Below are 18,509 nucleotides of genomic sequence, written 5' to 3' on the forward strand. Positions count from 1 at the left end.
CCGCCCCCGAAGCCACGCCCCCAACCGTGCACCCGGGCCGCCCCGCCCCCTCGCGGCCCCGCCCCCAACCGTGCACGCAGGCCGCCCCGAGGTTCCGCCCCCCCGCGGCCCCGCCCCCAACAGTACACCCGGGCCGCCCCGAGGTTCTATCCCGCTCGCGGCCCCGCCCCCAACCGTACTTGCGGGCCGCCCCGAGGTTCCGCCCCCCCGAGGCCCCGCCCCAACCGTGCACGCAGGCCGCCGAGGTCCCGCCCCCTCGCGGCCCCGCCCCGGCTCTCCCGGGGCCCGCCCATTCTCCACCCTGGCCTCCCGACTTCCAGTTCCCAGTGGGGTCACACTGGTCCACTGTTGGCAAGGGAGCTCCTAACCAGGCCTGCTCTCCTCTGGCATCTTGGGTAGGATCGACCCGCCAGGGCGGAGAACTACTTTGGCGGGATCAGGGCTACTAAAATTCTTTGAAGTACAGAGCTACTCACACATGGGGTTCAGACTGGAGGTTAACTGGTAAGAGTTGTTCACCCTACACCTTTAACCCAAAGAACCCAAACTTACTGCCACACAGCCAATTCTGACTCACTGTCTTTATAGGACAGAGAAGAACTGCTCCCTTCGGTCTCTGAGTGTAAATCTTTCATAGAGCAGAAGCCTCGTCTTTCTCAGGAGCAGCAGCTGGTGGGATGGAAATGCTGGTTGGGCTCCTGGCACTCCCTTGTGGTCTCCCATCTAAGTACTAACCAGGCTGACCCTGCTTAGCTTCTGAGATCAGAGCACCCTCAAAGTGGGAGGGCCTTGGCAGGATGGTTTCTCCCTTCATATTGTCTGCCTGAGGCCCCCAACCCCAAGTATCAGACAAGCGTCATCCCAAGCACCGGTGAAATGTGACTCTGACAGTGCGTCTAGTTGGTTCTTCAGCTTGCTGACCAGTAATGCACAGAGCAGTTATTCCTATACAAATGAGAGCCATTACTTCGAGCCCCTCTCCTCTCCTCTCCAAACACGAGTATTTCCAAAGATACTGCCATGTACCAGAGGCAACAAGCCTAAGAAACAGATGGATATATTCATGAAAGGTTCGCATCGCTAGAGACAAAACTTTTTAACTGAAATGAGAACAGGTTTACCAACGGATTCAGTCAACACTATTAATTTTATTTCAAAATATAAATATTTTATATTTACAAAGAAGTTTACATCAGTAGGTTGTCAAAGCAGGTTAATTAAAGCTAAGAAATAGCATTTATGTGAAAATACAGAATACTGCTGTATTTGAAAATTCCTTTTACTTTCAAACCATGCCCACTTTGCCTGAGTGCCAAGTTGATAACATTTTCAAACGGTTACATAACAATTACTAGTAAATGCACCCAATCTGGATTTCAAAGTCCAATAGTATTTTCAAGAACACTCTAAGTCATCTCAACAGGTGACATCGCAAGGGGCAAAAGGCAGGTTATCTTTGGGTTAAGTTCAAGAAAGAAATACTTTCTTGCAATAGAAAAGAAATGGTACCCTGCAGTACGCCAAAATGCTACTAAGACTCGCCTCCACATCTCCTGGTACACCATTGAACGCTCGAGAAAGAAACTAAGAAACCAGGTGCGGAAGAAAGAATTCTGGACCTGGAGTCAGAACTCCCGTAACTGGACTCTGGCTCCATCCTTTTATGGTATAACCTTAAGGTGAGGGGAAACCACAACAAAATTTTCAGAACCTCCAGTATCTCGGTGCAGCAAGACGACATTGTTAATGCTTAACACCTGCCTCCGAGGACTCTAATGAAAATGATAAAGTGCCATTCGAAAGCAGTATGAACAGCGTACTATCCACAGGTCATCACTGTATCTGCACACTGCTGGGGGTCCTTAAAAACTTGCAAAACTAAACCAATACTGATGTACACACCATAGGTGGAAAACAATCTCTATACTTTAAGTATAGTTCTGGACTATGAATATACTTTCTCTCTAGTATCCCTCACTGCACTTGTTAAAGCTCATTAAAGCTTTGGGGAAGCATGGTGACAGATTTATTTACTTTTCAGTATTGCCATAAGAGGTGTCTTCTAAGGGGCAGTCCCGTTGCTCTGCTAGAGCCATGTTTCCCAAAGGAGGGTCTCTGGACACAGAGTCCACAGAGGCACTGAGTCAAGTCAATCTAGTAAACATAGTCCTTAAACCCTCCTGTAAATTCACAATACCTAACAGTGTGTTAAAAACACATACAAGTCCTTCAGTACAAAAACAAATCCAGCATTCCTCAATTTTAATTAACCACAAAGTCCACTGCCCTCCACATTTTTTTTTCCCTCCCACAACATCTATTAACATCCCAGAACTACTGCTATAAGAAATAAGAAACACCTTTTGGAAAATGCTGCTCAACCACAGGGAAAAGGGAAAGGAGGTACTACAAGAACTACTGGGGGGCGGGAGGGGGCACAAACTAACCTCTGGTCTATTCAGAATGCTGCAGTTAACTGGCTGTTACGAGTGATTCCTTTAAGTGTGTCTAGAAAATTAAAATGTACCATCACTAGAGCACACCAATATATCTGCACATTGATTGATTCTTTAAAAACTTTCATCTCTGAGCATTTCTTGTTGGGTACTGCAATGTTCCCGAAGCACTAATACAACCCCGAGGGAATTAGCAGTGCTACAAAGTCCTGGTGGGTGGCAAGGGGTGGTGTTAAGATCAAAGCTAGCAGACTAGCAGACTCTTAAAAGGCTGCCATTTTCTTCCAAAGGCTGCAGTGTTTGTAAACACGGGGTCTCCAAAGGACTTCTCATGCATCCTCCCCTGTGATCAGGAGTCAACTCCCACCAGTCACAGACCTCAAGGGAAAACTGCCCGCTGACTCTCAGAGTAGGGAACCCTTGCTATTTTAAAAAAATAAGACCGGCTATTTTGCACAATAATTAAGTCTGACAGATCACTTAAAAGACATGGAGGTGCACATCTGTAAGGAGTTTTGCTCTCACCTCTCTCTGTGCCCTCCCCAGCCCCCCTCCATTCAGTTGACAGGTGAATAGTTACTGCATACTTGAAATCAACCTTCGATAAAGTTATGAAAGGACAAGATATGGAGATGGAGTTGAATCTACTGGTGTTCACTGAAACAATTTCTACTCCATGAACACGTGGTTTGTTCCCAGGGAAACTTTTTCTTTTTCTGGGCCCGTCCTGAGCAGGCATCTGAAGATACATTATCTCTGAGACCAGTTGGTCCCTATGCTTAATGAAAAGTCTATAAAATCTTTGCACTATTTGAGAGTCTTTAAAAGGGGGAGAAACAGGGCCTGCTAGGAGGGATCCTCCTTTCCTTTTTTAAAGTCTCTGGGAGACTTCCCAAGGAGCCCTGGTAATTAAGTGGTTAACGTGCTTAGCCGCTACCAGAAAAGGCCCAGGGGACTGGAACCCACCAGCACTCGGCAGGAGAAAGATGTGGCAGTCTGCTTCTGTACACGTTACAGCCACGGAAACACAGGGGCATTCTGCTATGTCTCATACCGACCTTAGGGGCTGGAACCGACAGGCAGGCATGGATTTGGACTTTGGTGAGACTTCCTCTAGTCTCAGGTTCCAGAACAGGGCTGTAGAGCTCAAGTTAGTTCAAGCTGGTGTTGCATCACTGCTGCTAATTTCAGCAACTCTGAACTACTTTCTCACAGCCCAGATTTCCCCTCTGAAAACGCTCTAGTCACGGCTGGGTGTTAGCTTCAGTTTGATTATCTGTAATATCACTTTATGCAGCTAAAAGAACTGTGGAGTAACATACTTAGCACACACAGATGAATTCATTGTGTATAATGTGCTTCTTACTAATATGTGCTCAGTATCGCTAAACCTTTGTCAATACCTAGTGAACAAAACCCAAAACTGAGTTTAACATTGAATGCACAAAATTTACATTTAGCATTTCACATGATCTGGCTGAGATTTAAAGTAAGGAAGGCCTTCACTGAGACACCCCCTTCAAGTCCCCTGCCCAGTGCCTGGGGCAACGCCTACAATGTAGCGCAAACTTAACAAATTTCTGAACGAATGAATGAACTGAATAAAGAACAGAACACAGAAACTTAGTGGCCAAATCAAACCAGTGGGAAGATACCAGATTATCATTACTGAAAAGGGGCTTTAGTCAAAAGAACTCATGGTCATCTTTTCCAGATGCATTTTACCTAAGTGCTAGCAGAACACATTTAAGCCAATTATTATTCATTATACTTCATGATGAGAAGATATTTCTTATCCAAAAAAAAAAAGAGAGAGAGAGAGAGAAAAAGAACATCTTTGGTACTTTGGAACCCCTTTTCCTCCATATTTCTAAGCTCGAGGAAGACTCTGGTGATTGTCTAAACATGGGGACAGCTGCAAATCAAAGACCTGGGGACTAGTGTCAGGCAATCATTAACTGTAGGACACACTAACACGTGAGTGGGCAGCAAGGGCTGTGCCGTCTCACAGCACGGACTGAGGAACAGGGAGTAAGACTCCAGAAGGAGGGAGGGCCGTGGTTCAACAGTTTGCAGGGACAGAAGCAGGAGACTGAGCTCAAGGTTTACTAAGTGTTTTGAGACTGAGTTGCTCACTTCACTTTCTCAAACCTTAGCTCCCCAATAATGTGAAACCAGTATGGAACAATGGGAAATGGTAGGAAAAAGATGGTGTGAAAGGGTTGCAAAATAGCATGTGCGAAACGTGTTAGCGAAATGTAACACAATATGCTAGTTAGTAACATCTAGGGCATTGGAAAAGTTACTTGATTCAACAAGCATTCATAGAGTGTCTTATGTGCAAGGCACTGTGCTAAGTGGTGAGAGAAAAAATACAATATAAATATAAAATTCTACTGCTAATCAGTAACTAATGGGCAAACTTACAACTAATGAAATAGCTACATGTAGCAAAAACAGAATATTGATATTCCTGAGATTTTTCACTAACAAAACAAAACCAACAAGAGAAAAAATTACCACCCTGGCATGAATTCTACCATGTATTTACCATTAAGAGCAGCTTAATGTGTGGGTCAATGTGGTCAGCCACATTCTAGAACTCTAACGCCCAGGACAGGGAGAAGAGCTTCCTTCCGCCTTTGTGTCTACTATGGGTGCAGCAGCAGCAGCAGCATGCCACCAATGTTACCCCGAGGAGGCCTTCCTTCTGAAATAGGAATACCAAATGCTTGGCAGGTAGGAAGCGTACTTCTCCCGCTAACACACTGCGACATACTAAAAGGTGGAAATCCTCTTCATTGAAAAGTGACTGTCAGAGGAAAAAATAATAACTGTTTTCTTAAACTGGAGAAAATTACATAGTATACACTTTTAATACCAAGTAGGTTTTGAGCTCTTAAAATAACTTTATAAATATACATAATATATAGATTATCAAAGTGAGAAAATTCCAAATCATGGTACCAGTGTATAAATAGAAGCTTTTCAAGCCATCTTAGCAACAGTTTAAGTAAGCAAACCACAGTTCTAAGCTCTAATGCTGTGCTTCAAGACGCAAAGCAGGCCTTGGCAAGTTCTCTCTGGTCCAGTCATCCGCTATGCTTGCTAGGCGCAGCTGAAGGGACCCAAGGTCACAGGCTGAGCTGAACTCATCACTGCTGGTGGAGCTTCTTCTGAGAGAAAGCTTTGCAGGGGCCATGTCAGTCTACTGAAGACTTCAGATCTTCAGAAATGTCACGGAAAGTCCTATTTGAAAAGCAAACAAACCAAAGTTGTTAATTCTGCTTTTGAAAAAAAGGGGAAAATAATTAAATTATAGGTGATTGAAAACAGAACATGTATCCTACTACCCTATAGCGATCACAAGATACTATTTTTCTTACTGTTTTCACTGAGTAGTAGTACTTCAAAGTATGTCATTCTTTCATAACAAGAACTCCATTTTTCCCCTGGACTCATTGTCTCCCAACTGAAAGTCTAGTTTCCCTTGAAGCTACTACGTATGACCAGCCACGTGACCAAGTTCTGACGATGAGAAATACGTGGAAGAGCTGCGTAACTTTGGGGCCATGATCTTAAAAGAGAAGCATTGTTTTCTTCAATCCTTCCTCCTCCTTCCTAGAAAAAGTGAGTATGCTTTAGTAAAGAGAAAAAAAATACAGAGAAAGTTAAGATACAGCGGAAAGCAGAAATACTTTGCTACCAAAGAGATCACTGGGACCGATACAATCCAAGCTCTGAGGGATGAGGCTCAGAACAGGGAAGGTGGAGTCTTTTCAGCAATAACCTTGTACCTGTACTACTTCTGTCTCACAGAAGACCAGCTGTGAATGCTGCCTATTGGCAGGAAACACCTGAGCTGCATGGGAGGGCAGTGGCCTCCTGCTTACAGAGGCACCTTCCCAAGGGCTGTGGCAGTTTCCCTGGGCTTCGTAAGTCACCCGTCCAATTGGAAGAGGGTCACTTGTCAGGCCCGCACTGTGTCATCAGCCTAGCTGGCCAGCCAGCTTATCAGTGAGCCTGAACTCAAGCACTCCTCCTGGATCAGCAAAGCTCCTATCAACAGTGTCCGAAAGGACAGCGGGGTGGACGGGACCGCGCCGAGATGATTGTGGAAGCCACAGTAGCTCTGGTCTACTTACTTCTGGAATGCTTTCACATAAAACTAAAGAAAAAAAGTAAACTTTTAGCTCCATGAAGTCACCATTATTTTGAGTTGTGTTTATGGCGGGCTTTCTTGATTAGTTAGCTGGATCTTAAATAATAATACAGATATGACGCACAAATTTATTAACATTCTTTTGGATAGCTGTTACTTTGCTCTTTTGAAACTATATTACCAAGGGGGGAAACACAAAAAAATATAAGAAACTTAAAATACTCATTGTTGGAAAATTTTGAAGTCTTCAGGTTATAAAAAATCATAGCCATAAAGTTACACTATGTTGTTCCTTCTTACACATACACTGTCAGCGACAAATAAAAATAACTTAATTTTCAGACTGGTAACCAAGTGCTGATTACTAAAAACGCATTACTTAGTGTTCTTATTGGGAATAGATTTAACAGAAAACGCAAGTTCGTCAAAATGTCAGAAAAAGAATAGCTCAGTTTTCACACCTATAAAAACAAAACACCGTTTTTAAAAAACTGCCATTAAGTGAAATCACATATAGGAACTTCGATGACAATTCCTCATTCATGCCACCTCGCTTACACCTCTGATGCTCTCTGCTATCACTTCAACCGACTACCTGGGAGAGGTACAGAATCATTAGAGGGCAAGAAAAATCAAAAGGCACTCGCTTACCACAATGGAGAAAGCGCTTCCATGTCAAGAAGGGCCCAGACAGAACTTACAGAAAATAATTACACTCAAAGGCTCTTGCCCATCTCAAGGTTCAATGAACACACCAACACATCATGTATCTCTGAAGCCAGTTTAAGCAGCACAGCTTTACTTCCAAATGAACAGCTTCCTGACTGGCGATTTATTGCAGTTTCAAAAGGGGTTTTGTCTGATGTCACCAATCCTCTCGTGCAATAGGCTTACAGGTTTAAATTGATAAATTTGATTTCCTTAAATATTTTTACTCTCTAAAAATAATTTCACTAAGATTTATATAAATGTATTTGCATCTGCTGATAGTTAGCGTTATCTGGAACTGAATACATACATATATACAAACACATACACATATAAATAGATCAGTTTCTCAGGAGGCGCACAGTCGGCACTGTGGACTGGTCAATTCTTTGTTCCGGTCTATCCTATGTATAATACGGATGGTGCATCATACATCAGGGAGGATGTCTAATAACGGTGAGCGGCATCTGCTGTACTGCTACAGTAAGGAAAAGTCCGCATATTGCCCAATGTTCGGAGAATCAAAATCATTGTGAGGATCATTTCTGTAGTTATCTACTACCCTATTGATTTATATTATTTATTCAAAACATGTATGCATAGATTCCCAACCCCACCACCACCCCATACACACTCTCCCCTATCTTAACAGGTAAACAATACTGTATGGCTTAAAACCAGAAAAGGTGTGCATTGTGTCAGGGTTCTATCTTCTCGTGTTACCAGTTCAATCAGCATGGTAATTAAATCATCAGAGAAGCTAGATTATATGAAGAAGAATGTAGCATCAGCTTTGCAGGAAGGCATATTAACTACCTGCCATCTGCAGGACTCATCCTTGCTTGTTGAGAGCCAAGAGGACTTGAAGCACTTGCTGAAGATCAAGTATTGAAGCTTTCAGTATGAATTATGACTCAGTGTACAGAAGACCAAAATCCTCACAACTCTTATAATCATGGAGAAAGGGTCCTTTCAAGGATGTTGTCTTGTTTGGACCTACAATCAATGCTCTTGAAATCAGCAGTCAAGAGATCGAAGGACACACGGAATCGGGTGAATCTACTGCACAAGACTTCTACAGAGTCCTGAAAAGCATAGCTGCTACTTTGAAGACTAAGGTGCGCCCGATCGAAGCCATGGTATCGCCAGTTGTCTCACATTTATATCTACACTGAACACTGAATAAAGAAGAACATATTTGAATTGCAGTGCTAACGAAGAACACTGAAAGTACCCTGGACTGCCAAAAGGACAAAGAAGCCTGTCTTGGAGAAGTACAGCCAGAGTGCTTCTTAGAGGCAAGGATGGCAAGGCGTCATCTTACATACTTCAGGCGGTTGTCAGTAGAGACCAGTCCCTGGAGAAGGGTACTACGCTCGGTAACGGGGAAAAGAGTGCAGTGACAAAGAGGAAGGTCCTCAAGGAGAGGCACTGACACAGGAGCGACAGCAATGCCTCAGGCATAGGAACAATTGTGAGGACCTTGCAGACCAGGCAGCATCTTGTTCAGTTGCTAGGGGCCAGAACGAAATCAAAGGTACTTCCCAACAACAACAACTTACCTAACTTTGTGATTCTCTATTTTAAATTTCTAAGACCCCTGCAAGCTAGAATTTATAATTATTCAATTCTTCTAAATTATGAATGGAAACTTCGGCCACAGGCACAGAAGCATGAAATAAGATTAAGATCGCTACCTGATAACAAGTGAACTTATCTGTTACCTCTGAAACTTACACCTACTATTCAACCCTGCCTCCCAGGCAAGAAAGCCTCCAAAAGAACCGCCAACAGAGAAAGCAAACCACAAGCAAAGCAGGTGAGTCACTAAGGATTTTCCGTCTGAATGAGATTTCTAAGTGCATGTGACAAAAGTATGTGCATGCCTGCTGTGTGTGTGTGTCTAAAATTCTACAGAAGTATCAGAGATCTTACACAAACTTTTGATTATCTCTAGACGAAGTCATTAAGGATGTCTAAGGGATAAGAGTTGGACTACTAACTGCAAGGCTAGCCATTCAGCCCACTGCTACGTGTTCCACAGAAGAAAAATGAGGCTGGCTGCTTCATAAATATGTAGATTTGGTCTGGCTAGACCAGAGGATGCACACTGGTACAGATAGGAGCTGGAAACACAGGGAATCCAGGACAGATGATCCCTTCAGGACCAGTGGTGAGAGTGGCGATACCAGGAGGGTGGAGGGAAGGTATGGTAGAAAGGGGTAACCAATTAGTGTAAGACATGACAAAATAATAGTGATTTATAATTTGTCAAGGGTTTGTGGGGGAGGTGGGAGAGAGGGGCAAAAATGAGGAGCCGACACCAAGGGCTCAAGTAGAAAGAAAATATTTTGAGAATGATGACGGCAACAAATGTACAAATGTGCTCGACACAACGGATGTATGTATGGATTGTGATGAGTTGTATAAACCCCAGTAAAATGATTTTTTTAAGTAGCTTTGGAACCCCCTATAAAAGGTTGCTATGAGTTGGAACCTACTTAATGGCAGTGGATTTGATTTTGTTTCTTGTTCAACTATTATGTGTATCCCTTCATTTCCAAGAAATCTGAATAAAGTTCAAAATTGGGGTTTACCACATCCCATCCTCTTCTATCAACCTCAAGATTGTATTACAAGAAAACGTCTTTGTGTGATCTCCTTTGAGTTTCACCAGTGCATTTTCTCTGTGCCAACCACCACGCTGGGAATGAGATACATGGCAAAGCACACACTCTGTCACGCTCACCCAGGAGAAAGATCAGGTGCTATGGAGGCACACAGCAAGGCTATCTCTTCTCGTCTGGAGAGTCCCAGTTAAGTTTCTCAGGCCAGACAACCCACACTTTACAGAGGAGACAGCAAGTGCACAGATCAGACTGCAGAGGGGCATGAAGACAAGTTTCCACCGGGCTGGAAAATGAAATGCAGAGTGGATAGCAGAAAGAGATAAGACTGGAGACGGAGACAAGACGAAGGCAAGTTAAATCTTACTGGCAAATGAAAAACGTGACTTTATCTTGAATGTCCTGAGAAGCCATTGTGTAAACTTTCAGCAAAAAGGGAATACAATCATGTTTGTACTTCAGAGCAGCCAGCAAGAATAGGGTAATGGGGGTTGGGGGGAGCGGGGACAGAGGGGGAAAATGAGGAGCTGATGCCAGGGGCTGAAGTGGAGAGCAAATGTTTTGAGAATGATGAGGGTAATGAATGTACAAATGTGCTTTATACACTGATGTATGTATGGATTGTGATAAGAGTTGTATGAACCCCTAACAAAACGATTTAAAAGAAAGCAAAGAAAAAAGAGTTGTATGAGCTCCTAATAAAATGATATTAAAAAGAATGGGGTAACAGGTCAGCAAAGCGCTTTTCCCAACTAGAGTTGTTTGTTCTTTTCCCTCAAGAGTTCACACTGGAACGCTGGAGAGTACACTTCAACTAAAGTTCTTAAGGCTAATGCACAGATCTGGCGGAGTGGTGAGCTGTTTGGAGAACATATTTCTGCTTCATTTTGCAAAGACAAATAATAATTTCTTGTTCTAGAAAGTAGGCTGCTTCACTTCAGTTTAGTTAACCAACTATTTCTTAAAACATACTTTTTACTTGAGCTTTGGGTATTTAACTATGAAAGAGAACCACAGCCAGGTTCGGATAAGGCTTCTACAAACGGCAGTGAGTTAATTCTCCCCGACAGAGAGAGCTGAGCACCTAGAGGGTTACACGCCAGGTGCCGCCCTTGTGATTGGCAAAGGATAATGCAGGGCAAGGAAAACATGAATACAGGGAACGTCATTCCTGGGATATGCTCCTTCCACCTGCTAGCAACCTTTTCTGGACCTTAATACTGATATTGTTGCTCAGTTTGTGGCAGTCATAAAACAAGCACATCAAAGCAGGTCTGATCATCCTGTCCAAAAATGAAGAAAATATCAGGAATGTTTTTATCTTCCCCCTCCACATTCCAAACCAGCCCGGTGTGGAGAAGAGAGGAAGCAATGGTTTCTCATCATTGGACCAAGGTCAAAAGAGGCCAAAATTGTTGAAGTGAGGCCTAAACATAGGCCAGTGCCAGGTTGCACTTGCTAGAGTCAAACAAAACCAAACTGACTGCCATTCAGTTGATTTTGACTCACAGTGCTCCAACGAGACAGACCAGAGCTGCCCCTGTGGGTTGCCAAGACGATAACTCCTTTTGGGAGTAGAAAGTCTCATCTTTCTCCTGAAGAGCGGTCTGGCAGTTTTGAACTGTTGAGCTTGTTGTCAGCAGCCCAACACATAACCACTACGGAGTTGCTTCCAGCTCACAGCAACCCTATAGGGGAGGGGAAAACTGCCCCTGTGAGACTATAACTGTTTACAGGACTAGAAAGCTTCATATTTCTCCCATGGAGCTGCTGGTGGTTTTGAACTACTGACCGTATGGTTCGCTGCCCAATATGTAACCACTATCACAATACTGTACTCACCACTTCCACAGCCAGTGAGAAGCAGAGAGCGGCAGTTCTCTCCTCCTTCAACCCTTACTACAACCACAGCAAAGTTCATAAGGAAGGCAAGTTCTTCCACAGCTAAGGCTTCTGCAGACTGCTCTCCTTCAAGGAAGGAGCGGATGGTCCAGCCATTAGTTCCACTGGGAAGTGGGCACATTGAAGTACAAAGTACTGGAGTATTGGATAAGCCAATAACACCAATGGCCATCGCCCCTGCACTCACACCAGCTAGGGGGAAAGGAAAATAAGAAATCGCATGTGTACATGACAATGTCACAATAAAAGGAAAAGTGCTAAAACGTCTAACCAAATATTGGTGGTGGGGGATTGGGGAGGGGCAGCAGATCTAAAGGATCATGGTCAGACGGATGGCCCAGAGCGCAGGAAAGTATGACTCGCCCAGCAAAGAGGGCAGGTTTCAGGACTGGTGGTGGACACAGGTCAGCTCAGATGAGGGAGAGCTCTGTGAGTCATACAAAGGATTTTGATCTCTCTCCTAAAACCACAGGGAAGTCTTCATAGGAAGTGTGTTTTGTGATTAGAGATATGCATGTGCAGATGACAAGCTGCGGTACCGCAAACAGAGTGCAGAAACACTAAGACCAAGACTACCTAGAGTTGAGGTGCAGAAGACCAGGAGCTTGGACTAACACAGACGAGGGAGACAAAGCAGGGCATAGGGCTGCTAAGGATGACACAATGACAAATGTGAGGGTACCACGTACTGAGGTCAGAAAGAGAGGAGACTGTTGCTCTTTTCCTAGCACGGTTCATATAGGAAAAAGAACAAAACTAGAAAAAGGTCACAGCTGAAACACACATCAGCCCATCTGCCTATTAGCTATGTCACTGTGGGGAGGCAGGCGGCCTGAACCTCCTGTTCCTCATTCATAAACCACACACAATAGCTGTGTCTAACCACCTGTGAAAACATTGACTAGGGAAAGTAAAATAAACAAGGTAACATTAAAGGCTTTTATCACAGAACTTGGCACACAGAAAAATCCCAATTCATGTTAGTACTGTTGTTCTTTTTTTGTTTTTATTTACACTAGAAAACTACACCAGAGTCAAGTTCTCTTTTAAAAAGACATAAACCCAGAAATGACTAATCTGTGAAGCATCTCATAACATGGGTGAACCTGGGGGTCATTATGCTGAAGGAAAGATTGTGAGACAACTATTTTAAAAAGTCAAGGAAAGGTTTTGCACTGAAAAAAAATTGTATCTGATAGTTAGCAGGGTTGGGAGGGAGGAGGCAAGGGACATCACTGGCTAGAGCGTAGACGTACATTAACTAAAGTGAAGGGAAGACAACACACACCAAGGAGGTTGGCAAAAACATAATGAAGGTAGAGCCAACACTGAGAGTTAAAGGCAACCGAGGTAAACCCCGTTCCATACGTCCAACTAAGCCAAACCCTCACTGCCATCAAGTCTGACGTGGCTCATAGTGATCCTAAAAGATAACAGTAAAATCGCCCCTGTGAATTTCCAAAACTGTAACTCTTTAAGGGAATTAAAAGCCTCATCTTTCTCCTGTGGTACAACTGGTGGTTTTGAACTGCTGACCTTGTGGTTAAGCAGCCCAACTATCTAACACAATACACCACAGAGCTCTGGTCTTGTCATATCCACAATGCTGCAAAAGCGGTGATCTAAGAGCAGATGCATAGGCAGACACTTAGCACACTCACAAGAATATGTAAGTTTAACAGAGGATTTTGTACAGGAGCATTTACCTTGCAAATGTATCCATAGATATGGCAGAGCAAACAGGAAGCAGAGTTAAGCAAACTTTGTAGACATAACCGAACACCTTGAGGGAATGAGTTGCTTGACCTGCAGTCTCAGGACAATAGTCGTGGAGGATACCAAAGTCAAATGGTAAAACATGCTCCACAAAAACTATGTTCTATGATGGTGCCCGGCTATCAAAAGAGATAGTGTTCTGAGGTCTTAAAGGCTTAAAGGTAAACAAGCGGCCATCTAGCTGAGAAGCAACAAAGCCCACATGGAAGAAGCACACCAGCCTGTGTGTTCATGAGATGTCAATGGGATTAGGTATCAGGCATGTAAGACCAGAATAAAACCATACCCAAGGTGAAGGGGGAGGGGGACGAGTGAAGACCCAATGCCCATTTGTAGACCATTGGAAATCCCCTCACAGAAGGGTCACAGGAAAGAGATGAGCTAGTCAGGATGCAGTATACCACTGATGGAACACACAACTTTCCTCTAGTTCTTTGGTGCTTCCTTCACCCCACTATCATGACCTCAATTCTACCTTACAAATCGGATTAGACCAGAGCATGTACACTGCTACAGATAAAAGCCTGCAACACAGGGAATCCAGGACAGATGAACCCCTCGGGGTCAACAAGGAGAGTAGAGAAAGCAGGAGGATTAGGAGAGGGTGGAGGGAGAAAGGGGGAATTGATCACAAGGATCAATATATAACCCCCTCCAAGGAGAACAAATAACAGAGAAGTGGGTTGATGCAAGATATGGAAAAAATAATCTATAACTTATCAAGGGTTCATGAGGGAGGGCAATCAGGGGAGGGAAGGGGAAGAAATGGGGAGCTAAAATCAGGAGCTCAAGTGGGAAACGAGTGCTTTGAAAATGATGATGGTGCCATATTTGTGTAAGTGTGCTTGACACATTGGAGGAATGTATGGATTGTGATGAGATGTAAGAGCCCCAAGAAAAGTATTTATTTTTAAAAAAACCAACTATGTTCTACATCCTACTTTTGAGAGTATCAAATGGGGTCTTAAAATCTTAAGAGGGGCCATCTAAGGTGCCACTAGTGATCTCTCCCTGTCTGCAGGAAAGAGGAGTGAGAAAATAGCCCAATGGGCTAACATACCATGTGAACATCAGTCTCCATGATCTGCAAACTACAGCTTTCTCATACATTAGGATCAGAACTACTACTCCCGACTGCACTGAAAGGGGCCACATTAGAAGATCCAGGCGAGAGAGGGAGAACCTGTGAAGCAAGGCTCAAAGTCATAAAATGAACAGGCTCACTGGTCAGATGCAGACTGCTGGAACCTCGGAGACCAGGGCCCTTAGTCAACTTTCAGGTCTGGAAACTAACTCACCACGTGGCTCAATTTTTCAGTTAAACAATAGACCTGTCTATAAGGGGAGTCATAACACTAGTGAGGTATGAACACCTTAGAATAATCAACCACTTGTGATCGAAAGGGTAGCATTTACCCGAGGATGAAGTTCAGAAGGGTCAGGAAAGAAGGAGGTGTGGAAGCAGGAAACAAACGGCGGAAGCGGGATGAGTGATGGTACATCGAGGGATGGCCATGAAAGAAGCAAAATGTGTATGAATCATTGATTGTCACACTAAGAGCCTGCTCTGTGAACCTTCACCCAACGAGAAAACGTTTAAACAACGATGACTGAAGTTGAGATGAGGCACGCCTATCAACTTCTACAGAGTAGACAGCGGTGAACACCTGGTAACTGACCCAGGACACTCTAAAAAACCTGACTCCTAAATCAGTAGTGGGGAAAGCCATGAAACAATCCGATCTACTCGGCAAAATCTCGGCAGGGCCCAGAAGTTAGTGGAACCAAGTAATTGTGGAAGCGGGACTGGAGGTAGGGCACATGTAACTGCTTTAAGAGCATGCTTTAAAATGGTGAAGGCACCACCGCCGCAACATCCCGCCTCGCCTCCCTCCAGGCCAACAACTCCTCTTCCTTCTTTCCCTGTCAGGAAACTAGACATTGCCCTGTGGAGAAGTAAAACCGGACTAGGGAGTAACAGACCAGGTGAGGATGAGGAGAATAAAAACTGAGGGATTGAATGATCCCCAGAATCCTAGCAGGTAGGACGTCACCTCCAGGAGGGAGGTTAGAAAGCTTCTTTCCCTCGGAATGTAATGATCCGAAAGGAGGAAGCAAAGCCCAGCCAGGTTCTATGACGGCTGCAAATCCCATGCGCAATTCAACCTGCAGCCTTGGAGAGAACGCTGCACTCGCAGCATGAGCCAACAAGTCAAAGTCTCCCACACTTCCAAAGGGGCAAGGGGAAAAAGAAGGCATTCATCTCCAGAGCAATTCTTAACAAATTCTTTTATCTTAAAAATTTATCCAATCTGGAATCATTGAGTTTTCCCCAAAATAACAGCAAAGTATCAATCAACCAGTTTTCTTTCTTGCTATTTGCTTTGTTTTGTGAGCGCCAGGGTAGAATATTAAGTCAGCAATGTCTCTCTAGTGCTTTGACGTAACTATGCAACCAGGTCAGAGGTCGCTGCAGAAAGGTGCAGCGTAGGGTCACCATCCCCAAAGTGGCGACCCTCTAGCTAAACCACCTAAGGACCTTGGTCTCTTTTATTCATTTTAAGGAAGCTAATGTCCCCCTGTCATAACCTGCCTTTTAGTCCAATGGCGCAGCCTCAGAAATGTTTTTATACTTCTGAGTTAAAATGCAAGGCATCACATCGCAAAGAAAAGAGAAAGAACCAAGCTTTAAAAGAATTTCCAATAAACAACATTACTTTCACTAACACATGATCAGAACTGGATCACTGGCTGGTGGGGGGGAGGGGAGCGGGGCAGAAAGAACAAATACTAGATGACTCAACAACATGAAGGCATCTCACAATGTTATCATAAGAGACCTGACTAGACAGTACTGGATTATTCTTTTTATATGCAATTCATAAGCAGGAAAAATAAGAGGTAGAAGTCAGCATACTGGTTAGAGGGGTCTTCCAGAAGCTTCCTGAAGATATAGAAATACTGTAATATCTTAATTTGGGTGTTGGCTACCTAAGTTTACAAAACTAATCACCAAGCTCTGCATTAAGGTATGCATTTCACCGATGCAAAATATGCCTCAAAATGAAAAGTTTACTTACAAAATAATTAATTGCAGCTCCCTACTGGTGCCCCCAAATAATGTTCCCCAACTTGTTATTTGGAAAAGTCTAAATCCACAGAAAAACAGAAAGAGCAGTATACTGAACAACCACATGCCCTATTACGGTCTTTCTCCCGATCCCTGAGCTTGGCTCACTTTATTTGAAAATAAGTTGTAGACCTCATGGCTCATCACCCTACATAATCTAAGAACCATGATCACAGCCAAGCCATTTATCATTTAGTAATAGTGCTTAACGTAGTCCAAATCCCACTATCCCAGAAATATCCTTTATAGATTCCCACGACGCCCAATTCTGGATCCCATCAAGAGTTGATGCACTGCACCTGGCCGTCCTATTTCTCGATTGTCCTTTAATCTAGTGTGTCAGGCCTCGTAAATGCCTTTCACTTTCTAATATACTTTTGATCTCACGTGATATTAATAATTCTGACTCAATTTAGTTGCTTAAGCCCCAAAGCCGGTAAACAAATTAAATACATGTACTTAGCATGAGCACCGCACTACTCTGACAGATCAGCATGACACAAAAAGACAGACAGAAGGGTTCCAATTTCACGCCACAAACGTTCTGCTTCAACTCACCGTTGAGTCGGCGCAGGCCACGGGGTCTGGTGTGGCGTGGGCGCTGCGCTCGTGGGACTCACCAGCATGGCACTGTAGATATTGGAAGCCACCACAAGTATGCAGAGAAGTATGGGCCCGATGATAGCTCCTTCCAGACCTAGGTAGTACGCGCCGCCTGCCACTGCCAAACCCGTCAGGTACGGATGGCCACCTCTGGAAGGAAGAGCAAGCCAATAAATTCACATACCTTGGAGCAAATGTGAAATTCATACTCTAACACAAAGCTAATAGTCAAATTCAAGCACACCTTTTATTCCAGGCTTAGCTTTAGATTTAGCTTCAGGTGATCAACAAAAATACAGGCATATTATTGTACCAAGATTGAAATGTAAGTGTTTTCTTGAAAAAGCAGCATGCATGTGTGTAACATGCTTCTCTTTGAAGGTCCGAAGATAAAGGAGTACACCAGCCACGGTGAGAGATACACTGTACCTATTATAGGGAAGTGCGTAAGGTGGGCTGATGTTGACGGCAGGTTACTGATGTCATCTATTAGATTTTCCTCCATCAAGAATAATTACGTGGGTACAATTTAGGGGTATAATTCAATTAATTAAGCTTTTATAAAGCAGTAACCCCAAAAAGTGTTCTTGTTATTCATAGATAGGTTAGATTTCTGGAAACCTTCAAAAAGACTTTTTAATACAGGTAATTAAAATCAATGGTTTCCTGAGCTCAGGGTGCATCATTCACAGAAGAGTCATAACTGCCCGTCAGCTCATGCTAGCACCACTGACATACGCCGAGCCAAGTGGAGAGCTAGCAGCACAACACATGGGTACCGACAGACAGGGACCACGCTATCGAGGGAGGACAAAATAAAATCCACCTGCTAGCTCTCTGGTCCTTAAACACAAAGAGTAAGTAGGGACATGCCTCAGGAGGCTAAAGACCACTTGTGTTAAATGAGTCTGCCTCGTTGAAAAACAACAATTTACAGGCGTATTCCATGTATGCTATACACGAAAGCTTGAAAACAAAAAGAAAGCTTTTCCCAAAACAATACATTCAAGGAAAGGTTCTATCAAATCAATTAGTAATTTAAAGTAACAAAGAGGCAGTTCTTTAAGTAAACGCTTAATGTATTAAAAAAAGAATAGTTCATGAGAAACTTTACTCATTTCCCAACACTCATTGCTGTGTCTCAA

At 43.7% G+C, this 18,509-nt stretch overlaps 1 protein-coding gene across 3 annotated transcripts in view; it reads right to left on the reverse strand.

Moving 5' to 3' along the window:
* Positions 1-1,149: 1,149 nt before the first annotated feature.
* TMEM245 (transmembrane protein 245) overlaps positions 1,150-18,509 on the reverse strand; it is an 83,665-nt gene continuing 66,305 nt past the window's right edge. The window contains exons 14-15 of one of the 3 annotated variants that reach the window (XM_075560287.1): positions 17,320-17,514; positions 1,150-5,705 (exon numbers count right to left, since the gene is read on the reverse strand). In XM_075560287.1, coding sequence (XP_075416402.1) covers positions 5,660-5,705; positions 17,320-17,514 — 241 coding nt within the window. In that variant the 3' untranslated portion in view covers positions 1,150-5,659. Of the gene's footprint in view, positions 5,706-17,319; positions 17,515-18,509 lie in introns of those variants that run through there. The other 2 variants (XM_075560286.1, XM_075560288.1) reach the window with 2 other exon arrangements.

This window comes from Tenrec ecaudatus, chromosome 10 (genome assembly GCF_050624435.1).
Source record: "Tenrec ecaudatus isolate mTenEca1 chromosome 10, mTenEca1.hap1, whole genome shotgun sequence".
NCBI classification, from domain to species: Eukaryota; Metazoa; Chordata; class Mammalia; order Afrosoricida; family Tenrecidae; genus Tenrec; species Tenrec ecaudatus.